At 35.6% G+C, this 19,103-nt stretch overlaps 1 protein-coding gene across 2 annotated transcripts in view; it reads left to right on the forward strand.

The window, feature by feature from the left end:
- The window catches only part of Rad54b (RAD54 homolog B), a 107,413-nt gene that overhangs the window by 18,770 nt on the left and 69,540 nt on the right, over window positions 1-19,103 (forward strand). The window contains exons 2-3 of one of the 2 annotated variants that reach the window (XM_047529190.1): window positions 3,513-3,667; window positions 8,462-8,627. In XM_047529190.1, the coding sequence (XP_047385146.1) occupies window positions 3,533-3,667; window positions 8,462-8,627 (301 nt within the window). In that variant the 5' untranslated portion in view covers window positions 3,513-3,532. Of the gene's footprint in view, window positions 1-3,512; window positions 3,668-8,461; window positions 8,628-19,103 lie in introns of those variants that run through there. The other variant, XM_047529207.1, reaches the window with a different exon arrangement.

The raw sequence follows: 19,103 nt of genomic DNA on the forward strand, positions 1-19,103 counted from the left end.
TTTTGTATTTGCTGTGAGTTGTTTTGTGGCATAACTTGTGGTCTATTTTAGAGAAGGATCTATGTGCCACTGAGAAGAAAGTGTATTTGCTCGATGATGGATGAAATACTCTATATATGTCTGTTAAGTCTAAACATTGATTGTATCATTTAATTCTGTAGTTTCTTTGTTTAGTTTTTGTTTGTAAGATCTCTCCAGTGGTGAGAGAGGTGTGTTAAAGTCACCCAATATTATTGTGTCGTTTCTTAAAATTGAGAAGGGTTTGTTTGATATATGTAGATGCTCTATTGTTTGGGGCATATATATTTATGATTGTTATGTCTTGTTGGTGTATGGTTTTTAAGCAGTATGAAATGTCCTTCTTCATCCCCTACGACTAACTTTGGTTTGAAGATGGGAGCTTCCGCTTCCAGGATAATCAAAGATGGCTGCACTGGCTTTTAAACGTTTTGGCAAGTGGGGAGCTGCAGTTCAGGGCGTGGGTGTGGTTGGGCCGCGGGTCCTGCAAGTCCTGACTGTTGTCTCAAAATGTCAGCAGCCATGTGTAACCAGACCTGCGGGTACTCTGACCATGGACTTCCAGGTAACAACGAGCAGCTGGTGATCCACTGGTGGTCTGCGGTCAGTCTACACGCTACTGGTGGATGATTGGCAGGTGGACCTTGGGCAGTTGGTGATGGGTAGGTGAAGGGCAGTCGATGGGCAGGCAAGAGGCAGGCATACAGGCAAGTGGCGGGTGATAGGTGGCAGTCAGTGAGCAATCTGCACTTAAAAAGTAGTCGATATGCTGGCAGACTGCAAGTGATTACAGTGGACAAATGGGGTAAACAGCAGGGGATCGATAAGCAGCAAAGACTGCCTCACAGAGAAACAGATAGCCTCTGCTTGAAAACTGAGTTACAGAGTGACAAGGAAGACAGCCTCCTTCTAGTCTGCCATCTTGGATCTCCCACTTTGTCTGATATGAGAATGGAAACCCCTGCTTGTTTATGCAGTCCATGTGAGTGATATGCTTTTTCCCCATCCTTTCATCTTCAGTCTGTGGATGTCTTTTCCTAGGAGGTGAGTCTCTTGAAAACAGCATATTATTGTGTCTTTTTTTTCTTCTTAATTCAATCTACCAGACTGTGTCTTTTGATTGATCAGTTTAGGCCATTAACATTCAGAGTTATTATTGAGATATGATTTGTATTCCCGTCATTTTGCTTTAGTTTTTGTTTTTAACTTGATTTAGTTTCTCCTTTGATTCACCTTTCCTTTAGTGTAGTTCCTCCCTTTGCTGGCTTTCATTGTCCCTCCCCCCAACCCATGGAATATTTTGCTGAGAATTGAACAGCCTTTCTAGTTGTGAATTCTTTTAACTTGTTTATCATGAAAGGTTTTTATATCATCTTCAAATCTGAAGCTTAATTTTGCTGGATATAAGATTCTCGGTTGGCATTCATTTTGCTTTAGAGTTTGATATATGTTATTCCAGGACTTCCTGGTATTGAGGGTCTGGGTTGAGAAATCAGCTGAGATCTGAATTCGTTTCCCCCTGTATGTAATTTGATTTTTTTCTCTTCAACCTTTAAAATTCTATCCTTATCTCTGACATTTCTTCTACTGTGTTGTCTATGGATTCTATTGTTGGAGAATCTTGTTTTTTTTTGTGCTGGGAATTGAACCCAGGGCCTTATGCTTGTGAGGCAAGCACTCTACCAACTGAGCTACATCCTCAGCCACATCTTGGTTTGTTTGAGGCACTTTGTTCCCTTATTTTTTCATGTTGTTTGTGTGTCTTCTCATCTAGTGGTATGGAGCTGAGGCAGTACAGACTCTACCCTGTAGTCTTTTAGTGTCCCTAAAGGTTTCCAGTACCTCGCCTTTAAGGGGGAGAACAATATTAACAGCACCCAATGCAAACAATATACCACCTTAAACCAAATGGCTTCTATTAAGGTGTTTACAGTTTTGTCACAATAGACAGAAATGAAGTGTTCAATTATTATCTGCAATATAAACAGTAAGTTTGCTAAGAGGATTTTCCGTTTCAAATGATGGACCATGAGGGAATAGAAGTAGTGTAAGATGTGATGTTTATGAGGGAGAGAAGATACAGGTAAAAATTTATAGTAAGAGCGAGGGAGGAATTAATAGAAGTTGACTGTTAGTATGAGAGAAATGAGAAAGAGAATCTAGGGAGAGAAAAAAATATACGTAGTTTTTTTTTTTTTTTTAAAGTAGAAATATAGGAATACACAACAAAACTGTCATATATTATTCAGATATCCCGTTCCTCAATAAATTTGATGCATGAACAATATTTGGATTCAAAGATGGTAGAGGTGTGAGACAGAGGGTGAAAAATGAAAAAAAATGGAGGAATGTCTCAGTGGAAAATTGATTGAATGATTGCTTCTGTTGTCTTTCAAAAATTTTCTCAGCTTCCCTTGTCCACCAATAGGTGGAGTTGTCTGAAGTTTAATGTTAGTTCCAGTCCAGTGGGTGCCAGACTGGTTGGGTGGGTGAGCTGAGAGCAAGATGCCCTCACATCCTCTTATAGTCTTCCTACCTGTTGTAGCTGGCCCCTTCTGTCTGTGCACACTTCAGGACTCACTGAGCTGGAGAGAGCCCAGTTTTCTCCAGTTTCTTCCACCTGTGTTTTCCTGGGGAACTGCCCCTAGATTCTGGCTTTCTGTAGGCTTGCTGGACCCAGACTGGCGTATACAAATGCAGTTGCAAATCTGATGAACCTGGGCTTCAGCTTCCTCATACCCTGTGTTGCTTCAGTTCCAAGATCTCAATGCCCTTTCAGCTTGCAGAGAGACCACCAGGCAGGTGCTCACAACAAAGAAGTGACCCTGCAAAGAGGCAGCCAGATGGCAGCTACTGCCACACCGACCAGAAGGACCTCAGGTGAAGCTAGACCTGCAGGTACCCCAATATATCTCCAGGCTCTGGCCTGAGTCCCCAGACTGAGATGGCCACGCCCTGAGATGGCGGTTTCCATGGTGTCAAACCTGCAGGTCCTGGCCGTCATCCTCAAATGGTTGCAGCCACATGTAACCAAACCTGTGGGATTTCCAGGCAACAGCGGGCAGCAGTCTGCAGGCTAATGGCAGAGGATTGGGGGGGTGGATGTTGGGCGGTGGGTGATGGGTAGGTGAAAGGTGGGCAAATGTGATGATAGGCAGCAATCAGTGAGCGATCAGCACTCAAAAAGCAGGTGATGTACTGGCAGAGGTGGGTGATCCGAGTGGACGAATGGGGTAAACAGAGGGGCTTGGTGGGCAGCAACAACTTCCTCACAGAGAAACAGTATTTCCTCTGCTGCAATCCCAGTTATGGAGCGACAAGGAATGCAGCCTCCCTCTAGTCTGCTATCTTGGATCCCTCATTAAGTTTTATACATTAAAGACTGCTTTTTGTATATATATAAAAAAAAAGAAAATGGGGAAAAATGAGATATTTTTATATTTGGGTGTGCTTCTAATCAGTCTTGGACAATTTCTGTTTTGGGTATTTTTCAGGTCAGTCAGTGCTGCTGAAAATGAGACGATCTGCAGCACCAAGTCAGTTGCAGGGTAATTCCTTGAAAAAACCAAAATTTGTACCACCGGGAAGAAGCAATCCAAGTTTGAATGAAGAGATTACAGAAGTAAATCCGGATATAAAATTACTTGAGGTAAAATAAAATTATGGAGAATCATAATAGAGAGAAGGCTGTTTTTCCTTTTTTTGGTACCAGGGATTGAACCCAAGGGTGCTTAACCACTGAGCCACATCCCTAACCCTTTTTATTTTTTCATTTTGAGACAGGGTCTCACAAAGTTGCTTAGGGCCTTGCTAAATTGCTGAGGCTGGTTTTGAACTTGTGATCCTGCTGCCTTAGCCTTCCTAGTTGCTGGGATCACAGGCATGAGCCACCTCCCCTGGCAAGAATGTGGTTTTTAAAAATATAATTTAAAGTACTTAACTGCTTATAGAAATTTTCAGTGTTTATGAAAAAATTTTCCCAGAATCTTAGAAATATCTTTTTTTTTTTTTTTTTTTTTTTTTTTGTAGTGCTGAGGATCGAACCCAGGGCACTCTACTGACTGAGCTATCTCCCCAGCCCAGAAATATCTTTAAATATATAATATAAGCACATTTATGATATGCGTGTTTGTGTGTATGTGTGTAAGCTGTATGCTTACCCACTGAGCCACATTCCTTCCTCTTTTTTTTTTTTTGAATTTTTAAATTTTGAGACAGGGATTACAGGCGTGCACAACCATGCCCAACTATGTCATGTTTTAAAGGAATCATACAGTTGAGTTTGTAAAATGAACTTGTGATAACCATAAATAAAAATCTCTTCAAGGGAGAGGGTAGAGATTCTTATAAAAATGAATAATTTTATCATTTTTCTTTTTTTTCATTGATCTTTTAAAGTTATCATATTATAAGTGCAAACTTCTTTAGATAAGATGATTTTAAAGAGAAAATATATAAATAATCCTTTGTATCACTGTTTCTGGCATTTACTTAAATTTTTATCTATTGTGAATAATGCTGTTATGAACATTGGCTTATCAATTTCTAGTTTTGATCTCTGTGTTCAGTTCTTTTGGGTTTATACCTAGGAATGGAATTGCTGGGTCATGTGTAATTCTATGTCTAGTTTTGTGAGGAACCACAAAACTGTTTTTCATAAATCTGGTACCATTTTACCTCCCTATCAGCATGTATAAGAATGCCAATTTTTTTTTTACATCTTCAGAACACTTGTTATCTTCTATTTTTTTTTTTTTTAAATTTTAGCTAGTTTGGTACATATGAAGTGGTATTTCATTGTGCTTCTGATCTCCATTTCTCTAATTACTAGTGATGCTGTAATTAGATGATTTTCTTCATGAGATACAGATCATTTTTTTAACCTTTTTTTGGAGAAATGTCTGTTTAAGTCCTTTGGTTTTTAATGGTTGTCTTTTTGTTATTGAAAAGCATACTAATTTTTGACTTTTTTTTTTGTTCTGCTTGGGTTTCTTTTATTCTGCATTTAAAAAATTTCTGTAGTCTTCCAAGTATATTGTTAGCGTCTACCAAGACAAGAGTTCTGGCATACTGTAAAAAGAAAACATAGGCTTTCATTTTTTTAATAAAGCTTCTTTCTTTTTAAAAATAGCCTTATTTAGATATAATTTACATACTGTACAGTCCACTTACTACAATTCAGTGTTTTTTACTATATTTACAGAGTTGTGCAACCATTACCGTAAACAATTTTAGAATGTTTTCATCATTCCAAAAAGAAACCTCATGCATATTAACAGTCACTCTTCAATTTTCTACAAACATTCCAGCCTTGGCACTGCTAATCTACTTTCTGTCTCCAGATTTGCCTCTTACAAACATTTCATATTAAGAGCCTCATACAACATGTGTCCTTTTGTGACTTTTTTCTCTTATTGTATTTTCAAGGCTTATCCATGTTGTAGCATGTGTTCATAATTCATTTATTTTTATTGCCAAAATATCATTTTTTCTTGCTCCCATAACAAATTACTACAAATTTGTGGCTTAAAACAATACACATGTATATTTTACAGGTGTGTAGGTCAAAAGTGCAATACAGATCTTATTGGGTTAAGATCAAGGTTTTGGTAGGTCTGCATTCATTTGTGGAGGTTTTAGGGAGGAATCTGCCCACCACCTTAGTCACTTAGTAGCTATCTTGGGTGTCAGATCCACTGTTGTAGAATTGCAGTGTGTGTTCAAGTAGCCCTTATTTTACTTAATGGCTTGAAAACACAAGAGTAATGATGCAGGCAATTTGGGTATGCCAAAGAGAAATCCTAAAGTTCTTCCTTCAAGTGAAGAGAGGAAAGTACAATAAGATATTTTGAGAGAGGGTAAGAGAGGAAGACCACATTTACATACTTTTGTTATAGTATATTTTTATAATTTTAAACCACCACTTTAAATCACTTTAAACCACCATTGTGCCTAATTTATAAATTGAGCTTTATTGTAAGTATGGGTATACAGGAAAAGCCATAGTATATATACAGTTCAGTATCATTTGTGGTTTTAGGCATTCACTGGGGGTCTTGGAGCATAACACCATGGATAAGTTGGGGTGGGGTCTCTTGTAATTGCTTGGGGTTTGAATGTGTCTCCCAAAGTTCTTGTGTTAGACATGGTTATGGTTTGAAATTTAAACATTCCTGAAAGGTTCATATACTAAAGGCTTTTTGCCAGTCTGTGGCATTATTGGAAGGTAGTAGAACCTTTAAGAGGTAGGACCTATTTGGAGGAAGTTAGGTCATTGGGGTTGCATAGTTGATTGATATTGGGAACTCAACTGGCACCTTCCTGTGGTATTTTTGCTGCTCAACTGCCCTGAGGTAAGAGCTTTGTTCTATCACATGCTACAGGCCAAGTTATGATGAACTCAAACTTCCAAAACTAAGCTAAATAAATCTTTCTTCCTTTATTAAGTTGATTTTCTCAGGTTTTTTGTTGCAGTAATGAAAATCTGATTAATAGACATTTAATCCCTAATATTAGGTATTAAGAGGTAAGACCCTTAAGAAGTGATTAGGTCTTGTAAGTCTTGTTCCTCATTAATGGATTAATGGATTGATGGTGTTATTTTGGGAGTAGTTATTGTGGAATTGGGTTTCTGATAAAAGGATAGTCTTGGCTTCCTTCCCTTCTTTCTTGGATGTGTGCTTTCTTGCCCTTCTGCCTCGCGTGGAAGGTACAACAAGGAGGCCTTCCATGTGTTTGTTCACACTTATATGCACAGAAAGAGAATAAAACAGGAAAGCAAATGGAGCAAAATGAAAAATTGTGAATCTGGGTAAAGGGCATATGGGAGTTCTTGAACTACTTTTGAAATATTTTTACAAATTTGAAATTACAAAATGTTGCAAAATTAAATTTATGATCAGTTGACTTAGTTTAACATCTTATGAGATAGGTCGTTTTTTAAAAAATGTGACTACAAACCATGGAATTTATTATGATAAATATTTATAGTGATATGACAACTTTGTTATTGTGAATACTTATTATTGTTAAAAAATGTCAAACATATTCTGTGGGAGGCAGAAAAATGGCCTTCCCAAAATCTTCCTGTCTTAATCCATGAAATTTGAAATTATGTTATCTTACATGGCAAAAGGGACTTTGCTGAAATGATTAATGTTAAGGACTTTGGGATGGGGAATTTATTTTGGATTATTTAAGTAACTCTAATACAGGTCTGTAAAAGTGGAAGACAGAGATAAGAGGGTCAGAGAAAGAAACATGACTGTGTTTGGTCAGAGAGGTGTAACATAGTTGACTTTAGAGATGAGGAAGAGGGCCACAAACCATGGAAAACGAGTGGCTTCTAGAAGTTTGATAATGAAATGTGTTCACCCTTTGATCTTCCAGAAATGAATACAGCCCTGCTGATAATCCTGATTTTAGCCCAGTAAGACCTAAGTTTAAGTTCTGATTTATATAACTATGAAATGATAATTAAAAAGTTTTAATGGTACTAAATTTGAGGTAATTTGATACAGCAGCAATAAAAAACACACATGTACAAAAGTAAAGAAAATAGGGTACAGCAAATCTCCTTACCTCCTCTGCGTGTCTTCAGTTATTGACGATTTTTGACTTATCTTAATTTCATCTTTACCTTGAGAGCTCCCTTCCCAGGTACTTTGAAGAAAATCCCAGGACTCTCTTTTCAGTAAATGTTTAGTGTATGTTTCTAATATTTGTAAGGGCTATTTAAATCAAATGAACAATGGACAGATTCTGGGAGCCATCCATAACCTCACATCAGTTAGATTTGAATATCAAGGTATATAATTGCAGGAAAACCTAGCATTTACTATTTTCACACCTAAAAAATAATTGTATTTAAATGTTGATTTTAGTATTGGGAAATTAATCAAGATAAAGAACATTTGACTATATGAATGACAGGTTTTGATTTCTTTGAAAATTCTGATGTTGTTTAAAATACACTGTAGCTATACCCATAGTTTTCATCTGTCATGTCTTTCAGATTTGATAACATAAACTTGTTTTAAAAATGATAGAAGGGGGGCTGGGGAGATAACTCAACTGGTAGAGTGCTTGCCTTGCAAGCACAAGGCCCTGAGTTCTATCCTCAGTACCGCAAACAAAACAAAACAAAACAAAACAAAACAAACCAATAGAAGGGGCTGGGGTTGAGCTCAGTGGTAGAGTGTTTGCCTAGCATGTATGAGACACTGGGTTTGATCCTCAGTACTACATAAAAATTAATTAATAAAATAAAGGTTTTGTGTCCATCTACAACTAAAAAAAATAGAAATTGGGTTTTAATTCTTAAATATCTATTCTTGATGTAGATATACAGAAACTGGTAGCTCATTTAAAATTAGGAGTCTATTATAAAAATATGGGAAGTTAGATTCAATTTCTGCTTAAAATATGTATTTGGTTCTTTTAGGGTGTAGCAAGTAATGCATTTCTTCAGGCAGAGAATGATTCTGGAGTATGCAGTTCAAATCTTTTGCCTACTAAAGGAAAAACTAGGGAAATTAATGATGGGAATAATTACAGTGGGAAATGTTTTGAAGCATCTGCAGTGACAACATTAGATTCACCTCCTTTAGGTAAGACTGAACTTCTTATTGATCAGGTTTGTATTTGACCAGTCATATTATAGTATTTAAATGATTATTCAAGAATGAATGTATTTTATTTGATAACTGTTGATGTAATACCACTAGATTGTTGGTAATTCAGATCTTTTGTTGTCATAACTTATCTTTAATGATTACATTAGTAGCCGTGCAATTGAAGTCTTATACTTTATGACATTGCTTTATTTAATACTATTTTAAGGGAACTTATTGGTCAAATATGATCTTTGCTTCAGGTATCACAATTGTATAAAATTTTATTTAAAATTTTTTTGTAATAAACATGTTAATGGGACTAAAATTAGGGAGGTGTACTTGAAATGAGTTAGTTGTTAATTTATTATAATCTGCAGTAACTTCATATCAGTTACATTAGAATTATCAAGGTATATAATTGCAGGAAAACCAAGCATTTAACATGTTTCATTCTGCCATTGTTGAATTGAATTAAAAGAGTGATTATGGTTCTTTTTGCATCTGTAAGAGATACTATATTTCAGGTAACTAAAAAAAAATATAGTTAAAGTGGTTCACTTGTTTGAATGGACAGATTCTGGGAGCGACTCCATCTGTTGGACTGTAGAATGGTAACTGCCATCCTCATGACACCAGTGCAAATCAGTAAAGTACTTTAAGCATTTAACCCTTTTGAAGGAGGTTCTTGAACTTTGTGATGATTAATGAATTGTACTCATGAATGGGTTCTTTTTTTAAATTTTTTTTATTTTTACAGATTTCATTTTGATTCATTGTACACAAATACATCTTTTTGTTTCTATGGTTGTGTACGATGTAGATTCATACCATTAGTATAATCATACATGTACATAGGGTAATGATGTCTGTCTCATTCCACCATTTTTCATATCCCTCCCTCTCATTTCCCTCTACATAATCTAAAGTTCCTCCATTCTTCTCTCACTCCCCCACCCCCTTCTATATCATCATCCACTTATCAGGGAAAACATTCAGCCTTTGGTTTTTTGGGATTGGCTTATGTCACTTAGCATGAAGTTCTCCAATTCCATCCATTTATCTCCAAATACCATAATGTTATTCTTTATGATTGAATAATATTCCATTGTGTATGTATGCCACAGTTTCTTTATCCATTCATCTATTGAAAGGCATCTAGGTTGGTTCCACAATCTAACTGTTGTGAATTGAGCTGCCATAAACACTGATTTGGCTGCATCACAGTAGTATGCTGATTTTAAGTCCTTTGGGTATTAACTGAGGAGTGGGATAACTGGGTCAAAGGTGGGTCCATTCAAAATTTTCTGAGGATTCTCCACACTGCTTTCCAGAGTGACTGCACCAGTTTGCAACTCCACCAGCTATGTAAAAGTGTGCCTTTTTCTCCACATCCACACCAACATCTATTATTGTTTGTGTTCTTTATATTAGCCATTCTAATTGGAATAAGATGAAATCTTAGAGTTGTTTTAATTTGCATTTCTCTAATTACTAGAGACATTGAACACTTTTTCATATATTTTTTAATCATCTGTATTGCTTCTTCTGTAAAGTGTCTGGATAGATCCTCCAAACAAAAACTGAACAAAGAAACTATAGAACTAAATAGTACAATCAATGATATAGACTTAACGGACATGTATAGAGTATTTCATCCATCATAGAGTGAACATACTTTCTTGTCAGCAGCTCATGGATCCTTCTCCAAAGTAGACCATATGCTATGCCACAAAGAAGCCATTAGTAAATACAAAAAAATAGAGATATTACCTTGTATTCTACCAGACCATAATGCAATGCAATTAGAAATCAATGATAAAAAAAAATTACTCCAACACCTGGAGACTAAATAATATGCTATTGGATGATGCAGTGATAACAGAAGACATCAGGGAGGAAATAAAAAAGTTCTTAGAGGTAAACAAGAATGATGACACAACATATCAAAATCTCTGGGACACTCTGAAAGCAGTACTACGAGGAAAGTTCATTACATTGAGCTCATACATTTCTTGTTGTAGCAGAAAGGAATTCTGTGTTTTCCTGATTGGCCAGTAATGTGGTGTCATGTATGTATTTCTTGGAACTTTTCAAAAACTGTAACTAGTGTCAGGGTGAGGTTGAGAAAGACTTTGGGAGTTGGAATTGATTTAGGAACATACCTAGGGACAGCTCTGAGTTTATCAATTTAATTGCTGCCCTATCTTACTGATTTGCTCTCCCTTTTTTCTTTCTTACTTATCTCCATTCCTCTTTTCTCTCCTCCATCTTTGTTAGGTGAATATCCTATTTCCCCAGGATTTCTTTTTGACTGTGAAGCCTGAGAAAGATAATGATTCATGTGTGCTTGCTTCTTTTCTAGGCTGGTAGCCGATCACGAGAGAATGATATTTAGACTCTGGAATATAATCTGTGTTACTGATTTGGGCTTTTTTTTTTTTCTACAATAGTTTCTCATTCACTTCCCTGCTAAATGTGAGAAGGGAATTAAGAGTTAAGATAAATTGAAGAGAGAATTAATTTACTCAAGCCTTAATCCCTTAATCCTTCTCTGATTTAGTAAATTCACTGGACTGGGGAACCTTTGCCAACCTCCTGATACTTTCCTGCCTCATTCAGAAAGAGGTTAACTAGGGTAAAAAAGCTTTGTGAGAAGTGTTTTGTTCTCTATGGTAGATTGCTGGGGAGAAATCCAATATACAGAAAAACATAGAGATGAGAGACATATAGTATAAGGTACTCACCTTTTACATCCTTTCTGTTCTAGATCTAATCTGTTCTGATGTGAGGTGCAAGCTGGTATGTTCCAGTTAAAATATGTCCCCATTTTTCCACATCATCTTTTCAGTTTGAAAAATTTCCTACAATGAAGAAATTGAAAGAATAGGCCAGTTAACATCCTAAATTCAATAGTTTACCAATGTTTTGCATTATTTATACACTTTTTTTTTTTTTTTTTTTGTGGTTCTGGGGATCAAACACAGGGATCCTCATACATGCTGCACAGGCATCTACTGCTGAATACACCACACCCAGCCCTTCTTTCTCTTTCCTTATGCATATACTTTTTCCCCCTGAACTTTTTAAATGTAATTTGTGTATTTGATGTTATTTTACCTCAACTTTAGCATATATTTCTTAAAATAAATGTTTTCTCCTATATGACATTATTATTATACAAGATTACTATTAATAACATTTAATATACAGTTCATTAGTAATATTATTTTTATATAAGTTGTATAAGTTTGGTTTCTTTCACAATTTGAAGTAGCCCTATTAAGTATATTTTCACTCCATTCAGCTTCACTGGGCACTTGAAGTCTCTTTATAACACTACGTATTCCTCATGAGAGAATGGTCTACCACTGAATGACTTCCTCCAAGGCCCAGAGAATGTGCTTCTTTGAGGGTTGTGGTAGAAGGGCCCACTTCTGTCTTTTTTTGTTGTTCAAGTGTCACAGCCCTTTCTCTTTATGAACAGTCCAGCTTAGTCTTTTGAGATTGGTTTTGTGAAAACCAAGTCCTGTGACAGGAGAAATATAGAGTTGTATTGTGTTCCCTAAGAGAATATGATGAAGTCCTAAGCCTGGGTACCTATGAATGTGTCCTTATTTGGAAATAGATTCTTTCCTGGTGTTAGGATGTTAAGGTCAGAGCAACTCGGGAACCTGAGGCAGGAGGAGTGCAAGTTCGAGGCCAGCTTCAACAACTCAGTGAGACCCTGTCTCAAAATAAAAAACAAGGGATATAGCTCAGTGTTAGAGCATGTGTGAAGTCTTGGGTTGCATCTGGTACCATACCAAACCAAATAAAAAAGCAAACAAAAAACCCCAAAATAAAGATGAGAAAATACTGACTTTTTGCTGTCTCTAAATCCAATGACTGGTATCTTCATGAGAGAGAGAAAGAGAAACAGATCAAAATGAGGCCACGGGACAACGAAAGCAGAGAGCACCAAGGATTGTTGGCAACCACCAGAAGCTAGAAAGAGGCAAGGAAGATTCTTTCTCCTAGAACTTTTAGAGAGCATGACCCTTCTGACACCTTTATTCTGTATATTTGATCTCTATACTCTCAGAGAATTTTAAAATTCTGTTGTAGTACTTTATTACAGCATTCTTAGAAATTAATACGGGAAGTCGTAGACCTCTTAGATATTCAGACTTTCAAAGACTTTCCCCTTTTATAGAAAAGGGAAAGAAGAAAGACATTCTTTAATTCTTGAGTCTTTTTTTTCTGCCAACACTGGAGATATGACTCAGGGGTGCTTTACCATTAAGCTACGTTCCCGGTCCTTTATTATTTTTCATTTTGAGATAGTGTCTCACTAAGTTGATTAGTGCCTGGCTAAATTGCTGAATTTGTGATCCTCCTTGCTCAATCTCCTGGGTTGCTGGGATTACAGGCATGTACCACCAAGCCTGTCTCTGAATATGCCATTTAAAGAGAATCATTAAATATGTAGTCCTTTGTGAATTTTATTTATTTATTTTTTTTGGGGTACTGGAGATTTATTTAACCCAGGGGGCTATCCCACTGAGCTATATCCCTATCACTTTTTATTTTTTATTTTAATACACAGTCTCACTAAGTGACAACCTTTTTTTTTAAAAAAATAGGTAATACATGCACATGATTAAAATTCAAAAGACCTGAAGAATATGGTGAAAAAATAAAAAACATCCTTTCTCTTATCTCTAGCCATCTAGTTCCCTCCTCAGTGGCAATTATTTTTTTGTGTGTATCTTTGAGATATTCTACATATTTGGAAACATATTTGTATGTATATATTTTTCTCATATAGCAGTTTCATTATTTGTGTTGTTCTAATACATTACATTACTAAATAGTACATATTTGAAATGTTTACTAAAATAGTATGTCTTTGTACTAAAATAGTACATCTTTGAAATGTTTTTGTTAATGCATTTAGAATTACCTCATTATTTTTAAAGGCTAATTCTGTTGTAAGGATGTGTCAAATATATATTTAACTAATGCCTTATTAATAGTTATTTAGGTTGTTTTAGATATTTTCTTATTACAAACAAAGCTAAAATAAGTGTTTATATATAATGTACATATTTGATAATACATTCATAGGAGAATACCTTGGAATGTGATGCCGATCACAAGGTATGTGTATTTATCATTTTGATAGTTATTGCTAAATTGCTCTTTGTAGATGTTATTGTGCAGGTTTATACTACCAGCAATGCTTGAGCAATATATGTATCATTTATTGAGATCTCAATTTATATAGAATTAGACTTTTTTGTATTTCACAGTCTAGTAATTAGGAAGTTATTTTGTTACGCTTTTAAACTTTTTTAATATTACATTTTAATATTATTTCAAGCTTATAGAAAAATCCAAGACTAGTACAAAGAACATCAACAAAGTTTATGTTTTTGTGTGTTTTGTGTATGGAATTTTTTGGAGCCATTCGAGAGTGATTTGCTGACATGATGCCCCATCAACCAAAATTCTTCAGTATGTGTTTCCTTATCAATTCTAGACTTCTCTATGATGAAGTTTGAAAGTGTACCTGTCAAAAATCAGGAAATTAACATTGCTATAATACTGTCCCTCCAATTCACAGATCCCATTTCAATTTCTCTGCTTATGCCAATGATATCTTTTATGATTTGAATATTTGTGTTTTTCCAGAATTCATATGTTGAAACCTAATCAATGTTTTGTGGTTTTAGGCAGTAGGGACTTTGGAAGGTGTTTAGGTCACAAGGGCAGAGCCCTCCTGAATATCACTGTCCTTATAAAATAAGCCCCAGAGAGCTGCCTTACCTCTTGTACCATATGAAGAAATGGTGCCATTTAAGAACCAGAAAGTGGTCCTCACCAGATACTGAATCTGCTTGTGCCTTGATTTCAGATTCCTTAGGCTCCAGAACTGTGGGAAATAAATTTCCATTGTTTATAAGATGCCCAACTTGTGGTAACCTGAGTGCATTAAGACAATGTCCTTATGGCAAAAATAAATTTAAATGAACAATAAACTTTTTATCTGCAGTCCAGAATTATGTGTTGTATTTAGTTGTCATGTCTTTTGGTTGCTTATAGTCTGGAACAATCTTAAGTCTTTGCATATCTTTTGTGACTAATAATTTTACAGAGTATGGGTCATTCACTTGTAGAATGTTTCTCAGTTTGGATTTGTTTGATGTTTCCTCATGATCAGAGTAAGTTTATATATTTTGGGCAGGAATATCACAGTAATAATTCCTAGTATATCATCATAGAAGGCATATGATTTTAGTTTATCCCATTATTGAAAAAATTGCTATCTGAAGGGTGTTTTTACTCTAAAATTATTTTTCCTTTGTAATTAATAAGTAAATATGGGGAGTCATTTTGAAAATATTGATTCTTGCCTAAAATTTATTACTATGATTGTTTTCAAATGCTGATTTTCTTAATTTTATGTATGTATGTATGTTTGAAATCAGGGATTGAACCCAGGGGTGCTTAGCCACTGGGCCACATCCCCAGCCTTTTTTTAATGTTTTATTTTGAGATAGAGTCTTGCTGTGTTCCTTGGACCTCCCTAAGTTGCTGAAACTGGCTTTGAACTTGTAGATCCTCCTGACTCAGCCTCAGAGTCACTGGGTTTACAGGTGTATACCACCGTGTCTGGTATTAATATAAATTAATTTAAAATAAATATTTAATTTATTTAAAATAAAAATTTATCAGTTTGAATTCTACTGTAGGGAAAAGCTTTCCTTTCTCCTCCATTATTTGGTAATTAATTTTTATGGATTCATAAATTTGTTTTATTCAGTAGTTTATAATCTATTGTTATAATTATTTTGTAATACTCAGATTGCCTCAGATTTGACTAATGATAACCCCTTTACAAGGACTCCTATTTCTTTTTGACAATTCACATCAATTTTTGAGTACTTTGGTACTATGTAGTCCAATAAGATCTTCCTTGCCCTTGCTCTTGAAATCAACTAAGGACCCGACTTCCATTTTAGTGGAGAGTGGTATTTAAAAACCAGTCTGGTTTTGGTATATTCATTGATCCTGCAGTGTTACTGGTTTTAGCCTTTTCAGCAATCAAAGGTAAGAGATATAGATTACTAACATATATAGGGGATTGAACCCAGGGGTGCTTAATCACTGATCCACATCCCAGCCCCTGTTTGTATTTTATATAGAGACAGGGTCTCACTGTGTTGCTTAGTGCCTCGCTATTGCTGAGACTGGCTTTGAACTCAAGATCCTTTTGCCTCAGCCCCCGGAGCTTCTGGGATTACCAATCTCCGCCACCACACCAGGCTCATATATATTTCTTTATTTTTTTCTCATATATATTAAAAAGAATGAGTTTGGGGCTAGGGATGTAGCTTAGTGTAGAGCTCATGCTTAGCATGTACAAGGCCCCAGCACCAAAACAAATAAAAAACATTCCCCCTGCAAAGCCAAACAACCATGAGTTCATACTGACACCTTCAATTCCAATTTAGTTCCACAGTTTATTTGTAGCACATTCTTTTATGGTGAAAAACTTGATTTTATCCTAAATATATTTACCTGTTTTATTTATTTCACTTTTATATAACCAGTTTATCAAAATGGAACCAAAATTAAAAGTAAATGTTTTTGTGGAAAAAGAAGTTTGATATTTTATATCCTTATTAAGAGTGGTTATTTAACATAATTTATATTCTGCTTTTTCCTAACAAAAATTATGGTGCCAGGACAAAGGTTCTCTTGACTTTCTTAGCACTATCATACAGAGGTTTTTTTTTTTCCCCCCAAAATATTTATGGATTTCTTATTTCCCAAGGGCCTAAAATTCTTTGATATTCAAATCAGTTTTTTTTTAATACACCTAGTATGTCAGCCTGTCATTTTGCAGTTAGTTGTCATTATTGTTATTCAGGTTTTTTTTTTTTTTTAAAGGATATTAATGCTAATCTTTTTTTTAAAAACGTTTATTTTATTTATTCATTTTTTTTTAATGTGGTGCTGAGGCTTGAACCCAGTGCCTTACATGTGCGAGGCAAGTGCTCTACCACTGAGCCACAATTCCAGCCCTGTCATTCAGTTTTAAAAGAGACTTTAATATTCTATTTAAGCCTGAAGGGACATTTGAATGGGAACTAATTTTTAAAAAATCTGTGATCAGTTGATTAGTAAATATTTTTTCTCTTTTGATGACTCATTTTCTCATTTTACAACTTTAGACATAACTGTAAGGAATCAGATATTGATATTAGACCCACTAATAACTTTTTCCCCATAGAAAATTTCCCATACAAAATAAAGGGTTGAGGAGTCCATATTTTGCCCTTTAAGGTTTTTATTTATTTTTATTTTTATTTTTTAAAATGAGGATTTCCGTCAGAATAAACAGGTTTCATGATTTCGGGAGTATGTAGAGTTGTGTTCAGATTATTAGACAATGTCAATAACCCATTCTGTTAATGAGTGGAAATTTGATAGGTGTATCCTCACCCCTTATAAAAACACCATTGAAATAATTCTCCTCTAACTAATTTGCTTTTAGTTCTCAGGTTAAAGAAGGACTTTTGAGGCAACCTACACACTGCGACTGTTCTTTTGATTTTCTGCCTTGAGTATAAGTGAATAATTTTGCTCAAGTTTATCCTGGTATCAGTTTGGTGAAAAAGATCCCAGTCATGTGAATATTGATCTTCTCATATGCATCCTTCTAAATCATTTTGAAGCATATTTGAAACTACTTAGGTATTCTTCAGGATCATTTTAGGAGACTGGATTATTAAATTCTCTCTTGAGCATAGAGCATAACCTACTTTTTTGTTTAAGGAGAGCTCTTATGGAAAGAGGCAACAGTAGAATGATATTGAATAGTAGTTCTTTTCTTTGTCATTTCCTCCTTCTTCTCCTACCCCTCCCACCTCCTCTTCCTCCTCCTTGCAGTGCTGGGGTTGAACCCAGGTCTTGTACAGCTAGACTCTACCATTGAGCTGTACCTTAGCCCAAGGCTCAATTAAATTTGAAAAAAAAAATGTGTATATACATATATATGTATAGTTTATTACATAATGTTATGATATATGTATAAATCCTAAAATGGTTACTGTTATGAAGCAAATTAACATATTCATTCTCATAGTTACTGTTTGTGTGTGTGTGTGTGTGTGTGTGTGAGAGAGAGAAAGAGAGAGAGAGAGAGAGAGAGAGAGAGAGAGGCAGATAGAATCTACTTTAAACCCTAATACGATACAATTTTATTAGCTAGTTCTCAGTTGTGCATTAGAACTCTAGACTCATTAATTCTACATATTTGCTATTTTGTACCCTTTGGGTAGGTCTTTTTCCATTTGCTCCTCCATTACTTCAGGCTCCATACTCTTTGTATGTTTGACTTTTTTTTTTTCCTTCTGATTTTACATATAAGTGAGATCATGCATTTTTCTTTGTGTTTGACTCACTTCACCTAGTATGATATCCCCTAGGTTCACCCACGTAGCAAATGACAGGATTTCCTTCTTTTAAAGGGTGAATAATATTCCTTTTGTGTGTGTGTGTGACATTTTCTTTATTCATTCATCCATTAGTGGACACTTAAGATTGTTTCTGTATCTTACCTATTGTGAATAATTCTGTAGTGAACATGAGAATGCAGATCGCTAGGAGGTGGTGATTTCATTTCCTTTGGGTATATATCCAGCAGAGGGATTAATGAATCATATGGAAGTTCTATTTTTAATTTCTTTAGGCACCTCCATGCTGTTTACTATAACGACTTGCCCAGTCCACATTTCTATCAGCAGTGTATTTCTCCACATCCTTGCCAACATGTGTTATCTCTTGTCTTTTTGATAATATGTGGAGTGCCATCCATGGCCTGCATAAGAGTCAAGCTTGATTGAACTATTAGGGAAATCTGGCTTCAGGAACTCACAATTATGGAAAATTGTTCAAGATTGAAGCATGTGGTCACCTTGCAGTTGAAAGAAGGGCCCGGATGTGGGAATGACCTGCTAGAGCCAAATGGCTTGCTTAACTCCAAATCCTGTTTTTCACAGAAGCAGCTCCTCCTGGTCCCCCTTTGATCTGTACTGCTATAAACAAACACTGAAAAGTGTGGGCTCCTTCCTTTGTTAGAGCCAGTCCCTTATGATTGACTCAATAGGTCATGGCCCTGCTTCAAAGATCATTCTGTCTTATGTCGTTTTTTTATGATAAATTAATTTCTTAACTATTATTTTGCAGCCAGCCCATCCCTTCTACAGGAACCCTTTCCCTTGCCCACATGGACGTGGGTGGAGAATAATAGTCTTCCTAATAAGTGTGAGATGATATCGCATACTGGTTTTTATTTGCATTTCTCCATTGTTTAATGATTTTGAGCACCTTTTCATAAACCTGTTGGCCATTTTTATGTCTTTGGAGAAATGTCTGTTTTGGGTTTTTGCCCATTTTCTAATTGGGTTATTTCTTTTTAAT

Source organism: Sciurus carolinensis, chromosome 1, assembly GCF_902686445.1.
Source record: "Sciurus carolinensis chromosome 1, mSciCar1.2, whole genome shotgun sequence".
NCBI classification, from domain to species: Eukaryota; Metazoa; Chordata; class Mammalia; order Rodentia; family Sciuridae; genus Sciurus; species Sciurus carolinensis.